The sequence below is a fragment of the Pagrus major genome, chromosome 16 (assembly GCF_040436345.1).
Source record: "Pagrus major chromosome 16, Pma_NU_1.0".
Taxonomy (NCBI): domain Eukaryota; kingdom Metazoa; phylum Chordata; class Actinopteri; order Spariformes; family Sparidae; genus Pagrus; species Pagrus major.
In genome coordinates this window covers 12,726,988-12,743,274 of record NC_133230.1, presented here as the reverse complement: position 1 = coordinate 12,743,274, position 16,287 = coordinate 12,726,988, and the positions used below count along the sequence as shown (strand labels likewise).

Here is a 16,287-nt window from a genome sequence, read left to right as displayed (position 1 = left end):
TCTTTGTCTGCACACAAAGTGGGCTGGCTCTTAAAGTTCAAACTTCACTATGTGACGACATTGCTGCTAATTAAAAATACTTTCATTGCTAATCAAGACAACTTTTAAGCATACTTTTTATTCTGTTTATCTTAGTAGATTACCATACTTATACTAGTTTTTGCAGAAGTGGTATATTGGGTTTAAGTTTGAAAAGTATCTACTTTGTGAGAATAGGCGGTGTGTCCAGGTTATTTGTAACCTCAGAGTCCCTAAAATAACAGAAAGATACAAAGTCTGGAAAGGATTCAAAGATGTTGTACTTTATGTGATGATAACTGCCTAAAAACACAAGTATTGTTGATAATATAAAGAAATATTTGCCAAAATACTTTATGTTTAAACTCATATTGCAATTGCAGACTGATGAACCAAGATTGTATGTAAACTTTGCCTCTCTTTAAATAACTTGGCTTGAACTTGGAAATCTGTTCTGGTTGTTTTTACTTTTGTATTATGCTTTTGTTGTTATGTTTGTACTCCACACCACGATGTAGTGGTCAAGAGTAAAGAAAAAATCTGAATCTGAATCACAATCTGAACACCACCTTGTGATGTTACTTCCACCCACTTTGAACCTCTTTTTTCACGCTGCGATTATTTTGACAGGTATCACGATTGCAATGTGAATCGCGATTAGTGGGAAAAACTTAAAGTATCATAATAACTGATGCACCGGCCGGACTTAAGCAATAATAATAACACAGTGTCAGTGTAGTATTCACTCGATAAAATCGTTAACCCAGATCTTTATGAATGAAAAATGTGCTGCACCAATTCCTCTAACAAATATTGGATTTGCATCTGGTTACTATGGAAAATGTCGGTTGCAGTTACATCTCATCATTTTTAAAAGCCTAATCTAAGGAGAAAAAAAAAGGTTTCTAAGAAAGTTTGATATTTATTGTTGACTACAGTCGTTCTGCTACTAACCAAGAAAAGTTATTTCTTGTTATATTCATCTTTTGATAAACATCTAAAGTTTAACGCCCTCAACATTTTGTCAATTTGTCCCTCTGGTATCGAAAATGACATTGAATCTCGATGTTTTTCAGAGTGTTGCATCAAACTCCAGTATCCTGATGACACTAGTGCTATGTTTAAGTTCTGTCTCTACTCTCATTGTATTTCTTTTAGTAGAGTTATTTCTTACCTTCTTCCTTCATGATGTCCTTTGTGACTTAATTCAAGGAATTTGTTTCTCCTGCCGGATTCACTTACAGTAAATGACTCCTCCTGTTAATTGTTCTTGGTTTATTTTTGCCTTTGTTTTTTAAAGTATTGTGTTAACTCTTGAATGGTTTTGTCTGAACTTTTTTATGCTATTTTCCAACCTCAAAGGGACACGATGTGATGTAACACTGCAATTTGTCATTTTTATTGTCTATCTACCTATTTTAATGTTATTTGAGTCATTTTCAGGAAAATATATGTTTTAGTAACACTTAATGTCTATACTCTCCACATTATAATATACTTCTTTATGCAATGTTCACCACATCAACGCTTGACTGCCACCTGCCGGCTCATTACAGCCGCTGCAGCTCATCCACAGAGTCCGACTGTAAGTATGGTACAGGTCGCATGCAATCACCCGGCGTCTCCCCCATCATCCACTCACTCATCCACTCACTCACTCATAATAACCAAGGCATCTCAAAGTCTTCCACTCTGCCTGCACGGCTGCTTATCAGCCGCCGACCACTAACAAACATCATTGTCTGGGTACGAGCCAAAGGACAACAGAGAGCGGCTCGGCGGGAGGAGGAGGAGGAGGGGAGGTGGGACGCGCTTGTATAAAGTCAAAGGGCTGAACATGTGGGGCCACACCGACAGAGACTCTGCACAGCTGAGTGAATCTCTGAGGACGACCAGCGAGACACTGTACCGGAGAGAGACTCACTGGATCTTTTAATTTTAACACTTCTTTCTGGAGGATTATTTACTTTTGCTTTTTTGTTTAAAGACGAACCTGAAAAATGGATTTACACATTTTGATTTCCGTGTTATCAGTGATGTACTCCTGGATGTTGTGCACAGGTAACTATTACTACTAATAGGCTACTATCTATTCTACCTGGGTATTAACATGAAATAACTATTACGTTTGATACATTATATACATAATAGTTGAATTACTAATATAAAAGTAGGGTAAAGTTGAATTCTACCTGCAGAGCTCAATCTTGCTGCAACTGCGCAGATAACACGTTACAGCTTTGTGCACATTCCTGACATTTAATGTTATATGTTTTATATGCAGTGTTTTAATAACGAGTATTTTTAATTGCAGTACTTGCAGCGCCTTCTGGAGAGACACCCACCGCCTCCACCACCACCCAGGGGCGCCATGTGCGGACCAAACGCTGCTCCTGCGCCACTTTCCTGGACAAGGAGTGCGTCTACTTCTGCCACCTGGACATCATATGGGTCAACACACCTGAGTAAGTCACCTTTATTTAAACATTTAAACAGCAGTAAAAAAAAAAAAAAAGTTACCTTTCTTAAGTAGGCTACAGAATGAAATAACGCAAAAAACAAGTATATTCGGCTTATAACTCATTTAAATATCGGATAGAAGTTGAAATACACGACGTGTTAGACGCACGACTAGCTAACAGTGACGTTAAGCTAACATTTTTAAGTACGTTATCGATTTTTGTTAACTTTTCGCGAGTGTAACTGAACATAAACTGGAGTTTTTCATACCTTGTCAGCTCTGGGTGACGTTCCCGTGTACTTTTACGAGTTAAACGCGCAAACTTTAACGCGTTTTAGCGTCAAAAAAAGGCGCGTTTTTACTTTTTCGAACGTCGATTTCAGTTGTTTGATTCGAATTCTATCAACTGTTTCCAGGCGCGTGGTCTCCTACGGACTCGGCAACGCTCCCAGGACGAGGCGCGCGGTCGTGGACTCCATGGCAACCAGCAGCAGCAGTGGTGGCGGACCCCGCTGTCAGTGTTCCCGCGAGGAAGACAACACATGCAGGAACTTCTGCCGGATGGAAAAACACCTCAGGTGTGTAATTTGCGACTTTTATTACAGCTTCAAAAAAGTCTCGCGATAACAACAACAACAACAATGCAAAACATCGATCACACTCTGTGTCACTGATACTAGAAAATCGCCTCAGTCTATCATTTTTGTGCAGCCTGTGAGGACAAGTTTCGTCTCTTAAATGTCTCGAAACTGAACAATGTTAATGTGATCCACCTGACTTGCTGTGTTCAGGTATGAGACGCTGCCAGACACGGTGATCCGCTCTGCCCAGGGCGACGGCTGTGCCGAGGCGCAGTGCAAACACAAGCTGGCAGCCGACACGGGCAGGATTAAAAGGTAAGACGACCTGCTCCACACTCAGTGTACGAGCATGTATTTGCAAAATAAATGGACGTGGTAATTATAACTCACTCACTCACTCACACTGAGGTCTTTTGTAGGGCAAAATGTTAATGTCTGCATGAGTCAAACCCTGAGATGAAAACAGTCAGTGCGTGTTTCAGAGGCAGGGATTTCAAGATTAGACCCCGAAGCGTTAAATTCCCAGTACATTTTGATTTCCATAAAAGATTGTGAGCTGCATCGCTGTCCCTCACTCACCTGAGAGAGTAAATGCTGCAGCTGCACTCGTGTACCATCATGTTTTAGACTCCCAAAGTTTGCGGCGCCATTTGTCTGACACATTAATAATTGGAAACATAACATTCAGCCACTCCAGAGTATTGTTCCTACTTAGTGGTTTGCATGTTTGACTGACAGCTCAAGTCCACCCAGGTGTAGGTTTACCCTTTTACATAACCTGAGAGATCGATGGTTCGGATGTCTAATCGTTTCTCCCTCTTTGTGTTCAGGACGAAGAACGGCAACAAGAAACGGGTGTCGCCTCTAGCGATCCGGGCCGCCTTGAAGACCAGCCTGCTTCTGGAGAAATGGAGGGCGAGACAGCGCCGCAGGGCGAGGGCATGGGAGGGCGAGAGCGCGGCCTCCTAAAGACGACAGATGACCTCCGCACCTTGTCACGCAGAGGGGGAAAGGGTTTCGTACGCCCGTCTCTACAGCCAATGGAAGACAAACGGAGAGCCCAGATACGGCCGGAAAACTTCCTCCACGTTGGCTTCGAGAGCATTTACAACTCGACTCGGTTGCACTTCATCAGACAGATGAACGAGGGCAGAGACAAGTAGACAAGGAGTTCAGGTGAAAGTAGATAAGCTGAGCAGAGGACTAGGCCAAGGACGTTGATTGATCCTGTCGGTGTCGGGGTCAGACTCAATCACAGCTCCTCCTTTGGACTAAAAAAGAAAACACCAGAGCATTTCAAACACTTGACATTACTGGAAGGATTCGACATACAGTAAATCCTTCCACTGCCGTATACGGATGAGGGCAGTCCTACTTATTATATTTAAAGACGCCATTATTTTTCCTCACACAAAGTTGCAGAACCAGACTGTTACGTCTACATAGAAGGGATCACGGCCTCGTGTCACTGCTTTTACACAAGACCATTTTTCACCGACTGAAACTATTTACTGCATTTTTTTACGTAACAGGTCGTCCCCTGTGTGTCAGGACACAGGTTACTGTAGCTGTGCAGTACAAGTAGCTGCTGGGAGTTCTTTCATTTATCATTATTTAATTTTCCACTAAATATGCTATGTATGTACGTTGATGCCACTATTTATTTATTCTTTTTTGTATGTTGTAATTCGATGGCCATATTGGTCCGTCACATGTTTTGGTTTGTCATTTCTGTGAAATGTTTTGTCACCAAGGTGCCAAGTTTTGGCCAAACTTAAATAAATTGTTACACACTTATTTAAAAAGTCAGAGCCTTTATCCTGCTGTGTTGTACGTGAACGTTGAGCTCTATAAGTCAGAGATGTAACAGAAGAGGTATGAGCTCAGGATTAAAGGATTTTAAAGGTGCAGTATGTAAGAATTTAAATTTAAAACAAAAAAATACCTAAAATTATCAACAGGATGTGAAGAAACATCAGGTTTTAAGTTATGTCAAAGATATCTAATGTCTACTGAAGTTAGCATGCTAACCAGCTAACCCCCCGTCCTGCTGATGCTCTGTGTGAACAACAACTTTCCCCTGTTGTTCCAAGCTCTCGGTCCAGTTTGCTACCTGCATTGCTAAATGTGCTAACTAACTAACAGCAGCTTCAGATAGCAGCAGTTAGTGGTTACTCTTGTGATACACTGTCTTTTATTTGGAGTATGATTTTTTTTTTTCAGGTGGCCAATTCTTACATATTGTACCTTTTTTAAAGGATGAGTTCACCTAAAAAAAATAAAATTCAGTCATTATCTATGCCGATTGAAAATCTTTAAGTTTTGTAGTCCACAAAAAAAAATGGAGCTTCACAGCAAAACAGCGTTGCAGCATTCTCCTAAACAACTGAAGTAGATGGGGACTTGTTTTAAAATGTAAAAATACAACCCCCCAGAAAACACAACAAAGGGCTCCTACAGCTCGTCCGATGTAAGCCAAGTCACCAGAAGCTCCAAGAACCCAAACTGATCTGAAAAGACGTTATTAACACACTTTTTAAAGCCAAAATCTTCACTGTAGCCGCTAAGCTAAAAGTGCCAGCGTGCATCCCATCAGCCATTTTCCGAACTTATCCTTTAAGTTGGAAAGTACAAAAACAAGTGAGATAAAATACGAGAGACGGGTGCGAAGAAAGAGACGATAACAAGAAAGTGTTGATGTGGAAGACAACGAGGCAAACAGCCATAAAACCCAGCTCACCCTGCCCTTTCATCTGCGTGCCAAACCAGACTACACACTGCAATTTCCAAATCAGCTGAAAGTTGATTTAAGGTTTTCCATCAGCGGCTCCGATTTCAAAGACACATCCAGCACGTTGTTTGTTTTCAGCTCTGTAATGACCTGCTTTGTTTTAAAATACTCTTAAATATCTACCACCTTCCAGCCGGAGCATTCCTGTCTTTTGCTGAGAAGTGACTCAGCTGAAGTTCAACCGAGCCTGACTCACTCTTAAGTTATTCTCTTAACTACCTGCCTCGGCCTCTCCGCTCACCTATCTAATGATTATTGCAGATAAGGGCCATTCTTTACAGCTACATCACTCATTACCACTCCTCGACCATCTGTTTTCCTCCTGTAATGAAACCAAAACGCCTGGCACTTCCGCGGATATCTTTAATTTAGCCTCGGTTAATAAATCAACTTAATTTGATGTCAGTTAATCACTCATCCAGGTCATTTTGCAGGAACAAAGACACACAATCAACAATTTCTCAACCAATAGACGAGCATATAATTCTTAAATTTGTGTGAAAATGTCACAACCAAACATGGATTTCACTGTACAGAAAAATAAAAAATCCCTCACTTATACTCAGTAAGCATGGGATAAAAATAAGACTCTTTATTGGACAATGATTTAAGTTCTTAAAAAGTTGTTTCCATCATCACAGGCACGTTTTTTTTTTTTTTTACGAGATTAAAGCCATGCTGCATCAATCTGTCAGATTGGTCCCCTCTATATCTCAGCTGTACATGTGATATATGTCAAACAAGTTGTTCTTGGGTTCAGTTCAAACATTGCTGCGCCTGAAACTCGCTCCCATCAGTCATCGCGGCGCTGCTTGAGCTGGCAGCGGAGAACAATCCAATGCAAATTGGTTGAAAAGTCTTATCTATCCAGCCCATTTAGCAAACAAATCCCTGCTGTAGTCTGTGCCTCGGGCTCAGTGAAAGAAAAAACTGCTGCGTCCTCCTGCGTGCAGATTTTAATCATAATAATACTGATGTCATATTTTCCAGACAGACCTACTTTTTGTTTGCAAAACAATTTGCAGACTCGTCTGCTGCAGGAGACAGTCCGGCGACAATAGGCAGACAGTTTCGATGACACGCCAGAAATGGAGTTGATCCCATGATGCAGGTACGGTGCACGCTAGTCCCTGCAGCCAAACTAACCTCCTGTTAATGGAAGTACATCTGGTGTCACGCTCTCCTGGGAGCGTGAAGGAAATGTGATCAAGAAACCAGAATAATGCTCGGCACAGAAACTTATTTGTCCACAATATGTTACATAACGAGTGAAACTGAACAATAATAGCGATGCTTTCACATTCAGAAGTGGCTCCATCACATACGTTTCACTGATACATTTATTTAATCTGATGCGTGTATGTAAAATTAATTTTCCTGATATATGGACACCTATGGACCAACTCAAACATCATCTGACTGCAGACACATTCTATATTTTATTTACTTGCTGTGCATCGGACAGGTCGGGCCTCCACGTCGTCAAACAACAACAACAAAAAACAACTTTTTTCAGCAAAATGTACATCAAGTTTCACTGGTAAAAGTGCTCAATACGAAGCAGAAGGGTCTGTACCATTGTTATGCTACGTCTTATATTAGTTTATTGTTACGGATCATTAACTTTAAGCAGCATTTTAACCTTGTGGTTGATTGAAATTCAGCTTATTGGATTATTTTAAATACTTCTGGGGAGCTTAATCGATGAGATGCATGTTCTCTCAAATCTGAATTTAAATAGGAACTCATGCTGTCAAATAAATGTAGCGATGTACAAAGTAACGCATCTGATACCCTGTGATTGTAAAGGAAATGTGATCAAGTCGACAAGAAACCAGATTAACGTTTGAACAGAAAGTTATTTGTCCACAACATCTTACATTACAAGTAAAACTGAACTATAATAGAGATGATTTCATATTCAAAAGTGGCTCCATTACAAAGTTTCTCTACATTTTTAGACCAACATTACACCGACTGAACTCCTTCTGCAGCAAAATGGTGCATATCATTGTGATATTACATGATACGTTCGTGCAGGGGGAACACAAAACTGTTGTGTAGTCTGATGATATTTTGAAAGTTTTTACTTTTCAAAACACATTAGCAGAAAAAAAAAAAAAAAAATTAGTCAACACTGATGACAGGCTGCCAATGATCCATGACAGCGAAGCAGCCACCTAATTATTACTGGAACACGTTGGCCAGTTAACTGTATTATTATTATCTCAGGTGATGATTGAATGAACTTCACCTGTCAAGCACTTTGTGAGCTTGCTCTGTGAAAGGTGCTATATTACATAAACATTATTATTATCATTATTATCATCATTATTATTAGTATTATTACTGAGTGTACGGACATTCTTATGAGCCACAATGGATCCTGGACATTTTGTAGCTTATCCATCAAGACACTCAGCCTCACCCTCGTTTCTGAGGTGAATGCGTCACATTTGCCTGCTACAACTGTACAATAATGTACACGTACAATACAATATATATAATATGCAATATATAATAGGGTCCCTGCTCCGTCTCTCTATCATCTAAGGGGTCCTTGACATGAAAGACGTCAAAGATCCCTGACGTAGTTGATCAAAATAAAGCTAATTGGAGCTATTTTTTAATACTGTGGTGTAGTTTAATCAATAAGGATGCATTTTGTATAAGTTTCTAGGTTTTGTGTGTAAAATCTGAAAAGTAACTTAGCTGTCAAATAAATGTCATGGAGTATAAAGTACAGTATCTCCCTCTGAAATGTACTCTAACATACTAAAGTACAAGTACCTCACAATCGTACTTGAGTAATTGTACTCGGCGAACATTTTTATTGGACCACACTTCTCCTGATAATGCATATCAACACTGACTCTACAGATTGTAATCAGATTGCCTTTATCAAACTGTCTGCTGCATGTTTGCCTCTGTGACTTGGCTCTTTCAGTCTTATCTTCACAATCACTGTGTGCTCTGTACGTCAAGGGCCGGCCGCGGCTTTATTAAGCTTCTGCAGAAGCTGAGAGGAGATGCCTCCATGTACCTGCACATTGAAGAGGTTAACAGCACGCGGACGGGCCCGGGACCCAACACAATGGCACTTACCCTATAAACTATGCAGCTCTATGCGAGGAACTCCCCTGAGACATTAGCTTCTGGCATAACTCATTAGCCTATTGAATAGAGCAGGCGAACATAATACCCCATTACACAGCGAGGAATCTCCTCAACTCGACAGGAATTCTTGGGCTCAGGAGCCGAACAATAGGACTATTTGCGAGCAACGTCTGGGCGGGGAGGACTGGCCTCAGCTTCTGACGTCTTACCCACGCCCGACTCTACCTCCACACACCCTGTTTTCCAACCAACACTCCCAGCTGTGCCAAAGCATCTCACGAAACCCTGCTGCAGCCCGACCTGAGGGGATTAATTACTGTGCTGGCTGAGTCAAACTCAGGATTTGGCTGAAAAGGTCACCAGGAGTCAGCTGGGTGACGGAGCACCGCGAGAAACCTGTCCGGGAGGTTGACTCGAGGAGTGGGGGAAGAAGTTGCCCTATTAGTGTCTGCTTTGCAAGGGACGGTCTTGATACTTGATTCACCCGTGTCGTTGGATCTGATTTGTCATCATCTGGGCGGGAGAGGATGACACACTTCTCAGAGGGCTGATTATGGGAATCTCTGCAGGCATCTCTCAGCACTTTGTCAGCCTGTAATCCCACTCTACAGTCCGACCCAACCCAGCGTCTGCCTCCCTCGCTGCCAGGAGCACAACAGATACTGAAAAGCATTACAGGAATATCCCCGAGATATTCAAAAAATGCTCTGCTGACAGACACGAATGTGAGGATGAGTGGTGTCTGCAGTTCTGCTCTTAATTCAACTTTAGTTTGAAATCAAAGAGAGAGTGGGGGGCCCTGTCACACATTGCTCATGTGCACATTTGCAGGGAATGTTCAGAATGCAAAGAATTGTACAACAAGATCAGGAACAGGCCGAACTCCAAAATTAGCTCGGCCAACGTCAGGCATGATGAAAAACACATATTCCACAGAAAAATCTATATGTTGCATAACAAATTATATACACCTCCTGCACACAGATAATAAATGCATGGAGAAAAATGCATTTATTTAGCACTTGAGGTAATTATTTGCATTTCTGTAATAGTGGCTAACAGGTGTTGAGTCTCAAAGCATTCCAGATGGAGTAATTCACCCGCTCGAACATTAATCAATGTCTGACGAGAGAGAGCCCGAGGGTGTGCTATCTAGAAGTACAGTAAAATCTTGGCGAAAGCTTTAAAACAGCATAATTAACTTCAGAGAGACACATTTTCAGTTTAGTCATGCTAGCAGCGCTGCCCGAGGCCAGTGTTAGTCAGTCAGTCAGTCTGTCGACCATGTTGGTCCTGAAACATCTCTATTAGTGGATCAATTGCCATAAAATTGTATACAGACATTTATATTCAATGAAATAAAGCACATTTCCCCGACAGCTCCAGTCAGAACTTAAAACCCGACAATGGAGGGTCACCTCTGTGGACTGCTGCTGCAGTCAGGTTGATAAATAGGAATGAAGATAAATCCAGTTTTTAATCCAGGAAGTTTAAAAGTAATCACTGAGCTGTCCTCCCGTCAGTAAACAGATCTGGATCAGAGCAGAATCTGATGTAAGTCTGGGTGTTCGAACACCAACACGAGACCAACATGACATTTATTGTTCAGAGTGAAATATTTGACTATAGGATGAGATTATAAAGGTTTCCTGTAGATATTTAAGGTCCTCAGAGGATAACTCCTAATGACTTGTCCTCTAGCGCCACCATCTAGTCAAATATTTTGCCCGTTCAGTGAAATATCTCAACATCTACTCAATGGATTGGAACAGATATTCATGGTTCCCAGAGGATGAATCCCTAATGACTTTGGTGATCCCCTGACTTTTCCCTCTCGTGCCACCATTTTGATTTGTTACTGAAAAGTCTCGACAACTGCAGCTGGGTGGATCGCCATGACATTTGGTACATCCATTCAGGATCCCCTCAGGATGAATCATGATCCCCTGACTTTCATCTTGCACCATCAGATTTGTCCAATATTTTGGTTTATGGCCAAATATCTTCAAAATATTATCCCCATTAGCTGCTGTACTTTGTGTTTTGTGCTAATAAGCTAATGTTAGCATTCTAAAAGTTGATGTACACCACATGGTAAACATTAGAACGTTATCTTATTCCAATAACAGTCTGGCACAGATAGGACTTTCCCTTTGCACTTGAAGATTTTGACCCATATTTTTATAATTGTCAACATGCAGTGCTGATATATCGGACCTTGAACAAACATCTCACTATCTGAGTAAACAGTGTACGGAGCCGACGCTGCTGGATTCACAAAGATAATTTCTAAGAAAAACACATAAAGAAATGGGGACGCTCACTTACAGGAACATGCTTAGTAACACGTGTTATTAAGAGCATCTGCGTTCCTGTTTTGTTTCGCTCTCCTTGGTCACTGTGTTTGTTTACACCGGTAGGCAGGTGGAGGTGAAGCTTTTATTCCGTCATTAGTTTTTTTCCCTTGCTCTCTCAACACGTGATGATAATCCCTTGTGAAGGATGCAGAAGGTAAACGTTGGCGTGTATGAAGTGGTGAAGCCTTTACCTTTGTGTGTGAATCACTTCAAAAAGGACATTTCATCAGAGATCAATGCCTTCATCTCAGTTTTCATTGGTTAATGTATGTAACATATCAAAGCCATACATCTGTCTTTAGAATAAGTGGGTTTAAAACTTTCTTTGTTTGAGGTATTCAAGCATTTTTCTATCCGGAGCAACTGTTTGGTAACACTCTGACAGTCTAAGCCAACGTTTCTTTAACTTCTATAGATTACTGTGCTGTAAATAGCTCGGGTTTATGACATGTCAGCGACTTGGGAAGGAAGAAAAGAGCCTTGTTTGGTTTTTGGTTTTGTTTAAGTATTTTCTAAATGATCAGATGGGTTGTGAAAGGATTTTGAAGATCCAAGACGGTGGCCTTTTTTCAAGATGTAACTTTTTTAATGAAATCCAAAAAAACACGAGTTAAACAACCGGAGTAATCCCCGTAGTAATGTGATTTTTTTTCAAGTAGCATCCTTGTTTTAAAGTAGTGGTTCAGGACACTTACTTTCTTTCTTTCTCAGTGTGAGATACCAATGTCATTACTGTGCAATAAAGGAACAGTCTGACATTTTTGGGAAACAAGTGGAATCGGGAAACCTTTCTTGTCAAGAGTTACATAATCGGATCAAACCACTCACATACCTACATGTTGAGTATGAAACTGGAGCCGGTTAGCTTTGTCACTTTCTGCTCCCGGCTAAGGATGAGTCAGACAGATACCCACTGAGGAAACCACAACTATCATTTTACACAAATTAGATATGACAAGTTAATTATTATGCCTTAAAAGTCATGGTATTTCTATTTACACTTGGCCGGTGCCAGACCAGCTGTTTCCTACTGTTTCTGGTCTTTATGCGATGCTAAGTTAACCTGTTCTTATTCCTGGATAATTTATGTCAAATTATCCTAAAACGTCTAATCCAGTGTGGCCCAAAGTAAATTCAAAGCTGTTGTTGAACCATCTGGTGTACAGGCATGGTTTTGGGCTCTTCTGACAGGTCGTAAACTGAACCCAAGCTGTCAGAAGCTCTGTAAATTTTCTGGCATTAATCTTGAGGAGTTTGAACACACTGAAAATGTTTATTTATTTTCCTCACTTAAATTTCTCAATGCAAAAATAAGCCTGTGGATAACTTCGGAGAGACACAATGGGTCCACATCATATCCAAGTTCAAATTAGATTAGATATCACTGAAAATGGACACATTTTTTTGAGGAAATATTTAGGTGCATGGCAAAAAAATGCCATTTTATGATCTCTAGATACCTCTGCCTGAAAGAAACAGGGGCAAAAACTCATTATAGTTCTTTATTTCCTTGTTTACAATCACTTTGTGCATATAAAATAGTCAAAAAAGAAAGAAACAACAGAGTGAAACACATAAAACTACATAAACTGATATAAATTACTGCTGATTTTTTAAAATCTTCTTGGCTACATGAAGCATCAGTCATCCCGAGGCTGGCATGTAAAGTGGGTCTGGTCCGGGTCGATGTTTAGACGAGATGGCTGCCAGGTGATAAACTTCATTGTGTCGAGTCTTTTTATATCCTCCATCATCATCATCCTCTTTACTTCGGCCTTTCATCGTATCCGGTCATGCCAAGCTGATTGTTTATGTTGGAATCCCAAATTTTGCATCGCTCTCTATTGTCAAAAAAAAAAAAAAAAAAAAAAAATCTGGGATGGATCCGACAGCAGTCTCAGCCAAAACAATAACACATGGTGCTGCCCAGTATGACTCAGCTCTGCACGAGCAGTCCTCGTATCTCTGGAGATATTTTTATAACCTCCTAAAATGAGCTGCGTTTTTGTTTTTGGACATTTTTGTTGATACAGTCTCATGAAAATCATTCGGAGTGGAATTAATCGTCAGTCAGTCGTTTTCGAGGAGTGACTGATAACTGTGGGCCGATCAGATTACATCACAATAAATGTTCTTTGGAAGATTCTGAACTCTCTCCAAGCCTTTGTTGTAACGATGAGCTCAATAACATCGTGTCACTTTGTTATACCGCCACTAGTTCTTAGCTGTGATGTTACAAGTAGGCTTAACAGAACAAATTAGCTGGTTTGAGCATCCTTCAACATGTTGTATCCAATTTCTTTGATGTGTCGGATTGATCGGATTGATGTAGTTCAGTGGAAGTTCAGAGATTTAATCCCATCCTGAGGCGGGAAATAAGGGAGTTACAACAATACGGGAGGAGCTGCAGAATGTGTTCTACAAATACGGGAGCCCACGAGAAGGAGAGGACTGCTGGCATGTGTGCACTGGTAAGACGTGGATGTAAAAATTCTTCTGAGCAGTGCAGGTCAACAGGTCTGAGCAAAGTGCACTCACAGGAGTGAGCCCTTATTGACACGACCATGGCTGGCACTCAACCTGTTCAAGTCTGGGTTGTTTCCAAGATGATCTGCTGCATGTTGTGGGCTTCTGGGCTTTTTGGAGAATATTCCTAAAACTTATAAGGTCAGATAAGGTCTCCTACATAAGTGGGACCACTTAATACAAAGTAATGCCTACTTGCTCCTCCTCAGTGGGGTTGTATGAGGTACTTATACCTCGTCAGTGTATTACCTGCAGTAGATGACCGTTAGCTCTCCCCTGTGTGGAGAATCAGCATGTAGCACCGACAGGGAGCAGAGCATTGTACTCCTGTTTCCAGTCTTCGTGCTAAGCTAAACTAAGCTACACTAAGTGAACCGAACCGTCTCGCTTCATCAGTAAGAAAGCATGAAGCATATTTCCCAAAATATCAAACTATGCCTTTAATGGTCAGCGGCATGAAAAGAACTACTAAATATTTGATGAGAAAAAGAGTAAAATACAGTTTAGACAAAGTAAAAAATATGTTTACGTTAAAGAATTCCGGTTGGAAATCACCACAACTCACCCGGCAACTTCTTCTTCATAACTTTGACCTTTTAGAAGTTGATCCAGTCAAAGAAACCCTGCTAGTTTCTGGTATTTACCTCAAATATGGCCCTTAAATAAAATCACACACCGCCACAAACTGGAGAATGAACTCATACAGAAGACATGACCCACTGCCTTGACCCCAATAAGCTTAAGTAAATTACTCAACTAAATTACAGCACATACTCTAAATGAGCGAGATATCCACACCTTGGCTAATATCCTTGAGAATTATCTACAAGGCCGAGGGGTTAAACACTGACATCACTGATAAACTGGCAGATTACCGTAACCGTTAACCTTCATTTGGTTTGGTTATGAAAGTTTCTCTCTCCTGCTGTCTGTTACACATTCCGGACATATTTTCTCTGAGACTTTGTCCCATTTCCCAAAGCATCTGTCAGTCTGCGCCGAGGCCCCACATGTCCCCACTCAACACCGAATACCACAGTCAGTCGCAGCAGCGGTGCGGACGGTGCAGCTGCACTGGAGGCCTGATAGCTCCTCTGGTCCCATCACGTGAGAGACTGTAGATCACTGAGTGATAGATGTGTGAGTAGAAGAGCAATTACAGCAAAAGACAGAATCATTTATTAGCTCGATCAAATTTAAGGAAACCAGGTAAGATCTAAAAATAAACGCATTGCACCACAAAAGACATTTCAGTGCGGTGACTCACACTATCAAGTGACAGAAACATCAAAATATTTTGAGGAAGGACAAGAACTCCCCTGACAAGCATGAAGAGTAAAAACTGTCGAAGCTGTAGCCGTGAAACAATCCTTTTCTTAAATAAATGACCAAAAATATTCCCAGAACATTCACTCAAGTACGACCTTTGGGTTCTTTATACAACACTGTCTTTATATGATTAGGCCAAAACCACTGGACAAAACACAGACACCATGTGGGTATTCATTTTGTGCTGTTGTGCAAAACTCTGCACCTTTTTGCCGTTTTGTGGTCGGAGCTGCTGAGCTGTCTTTTGTGACTCAACCATGTGTAGCCTAAATTCAAATAAATATCCCACTTTGTCAGCTAATTTGATTATGTGACTGTCTGTCTGCGTCGGCCCAAGACTCCAAAGTGTAGTCTGGACTCGCTGCGGCCTGTCATCGCAAGCAACAGCCACTGACTTCCACACATATTGAGCAGCAGTCACAAAAGGAAAGTGTTTACACTCTCGGCTATCGCTCCATCACCCCTGACTCTCAGCTACTACTTTGAACGTCTGTGTGCAGCTCTGATGATGTCGCTTCGCCCCGTCGTCCAACAATATACCCTCTCCCTCACTACTTGGCTGCTATCTCCTCTCAAACTAAACACGATTGTGTGCACCTGCAGCATGTTGAGGCAGCCGTTCCCAAACAAAACTCAAACTCTGTCAACAGCCTGTGAGCCAGCTGTCAAACCACCACATCCACGGACATCTCTAACCCAAATAACATGGAAGATTATCGCAGCCTCGAGTGAACCTCCGCCCAGACTCATGTATCTAACTGTAAATTTGCCATTTACAATAACAGAAGGGAGGAATGTTGCATAACATGCTGAGAATGAAACTGGGAGGGCGATACAGGAATCCATTGTCTGCGGCCGGCTTTTAAAGGAATAATGTGACCTTTTTGGAAAAACGCCGACTCCTGGAAGTCTTGCAATTGCTGTGAGGTCAGCGGGCCAAAAGTGGCAACACCAGGAAGTAACTGGTACCGACCAAGAAAAGGTCCGACAGATAATGAGACGGAAAACAGCAACCTGTTGTTTCTAAACGTCAGTTTTTGTGCAGATTTTAAAAATGAGATATAACGCTACCTGATTCCAGTCTTTATGCTAAGCTAACCATTTCTG

The 16,287-nt window shown here is 41.2% G+C and overlaps 1 protein-coding gene across 1 annotated transcript; it reads left to right on the top strand.

The window, feature by feature from the left end:
* Positions 1-1,936: 1,936 nt before the first annotated feature.
* edn1 (endothelin 1) lies at positions 1,937-4,859 on the top strand. The gene is made up of 5 exons (XM_073484048.1): positions 1,937-2,079; positions 2,333-2,483; positions 2,896-3,057; positions 3,271-3,375; positions 3,891-4,859. Exons 1-5 carry the CDS (start codon positions 2,019-2,021, stop codon positions 4,027-4,029), a joined length of 618 nt encoding a protein of 205 aa, XP_073340149.1. The 5' UTR covers positions 1,937-2,018; the 3' UTR covers positions 4,030-4,859.
* Positions 4,860-16,287: the final 11,428 nt, after the last annotated feature.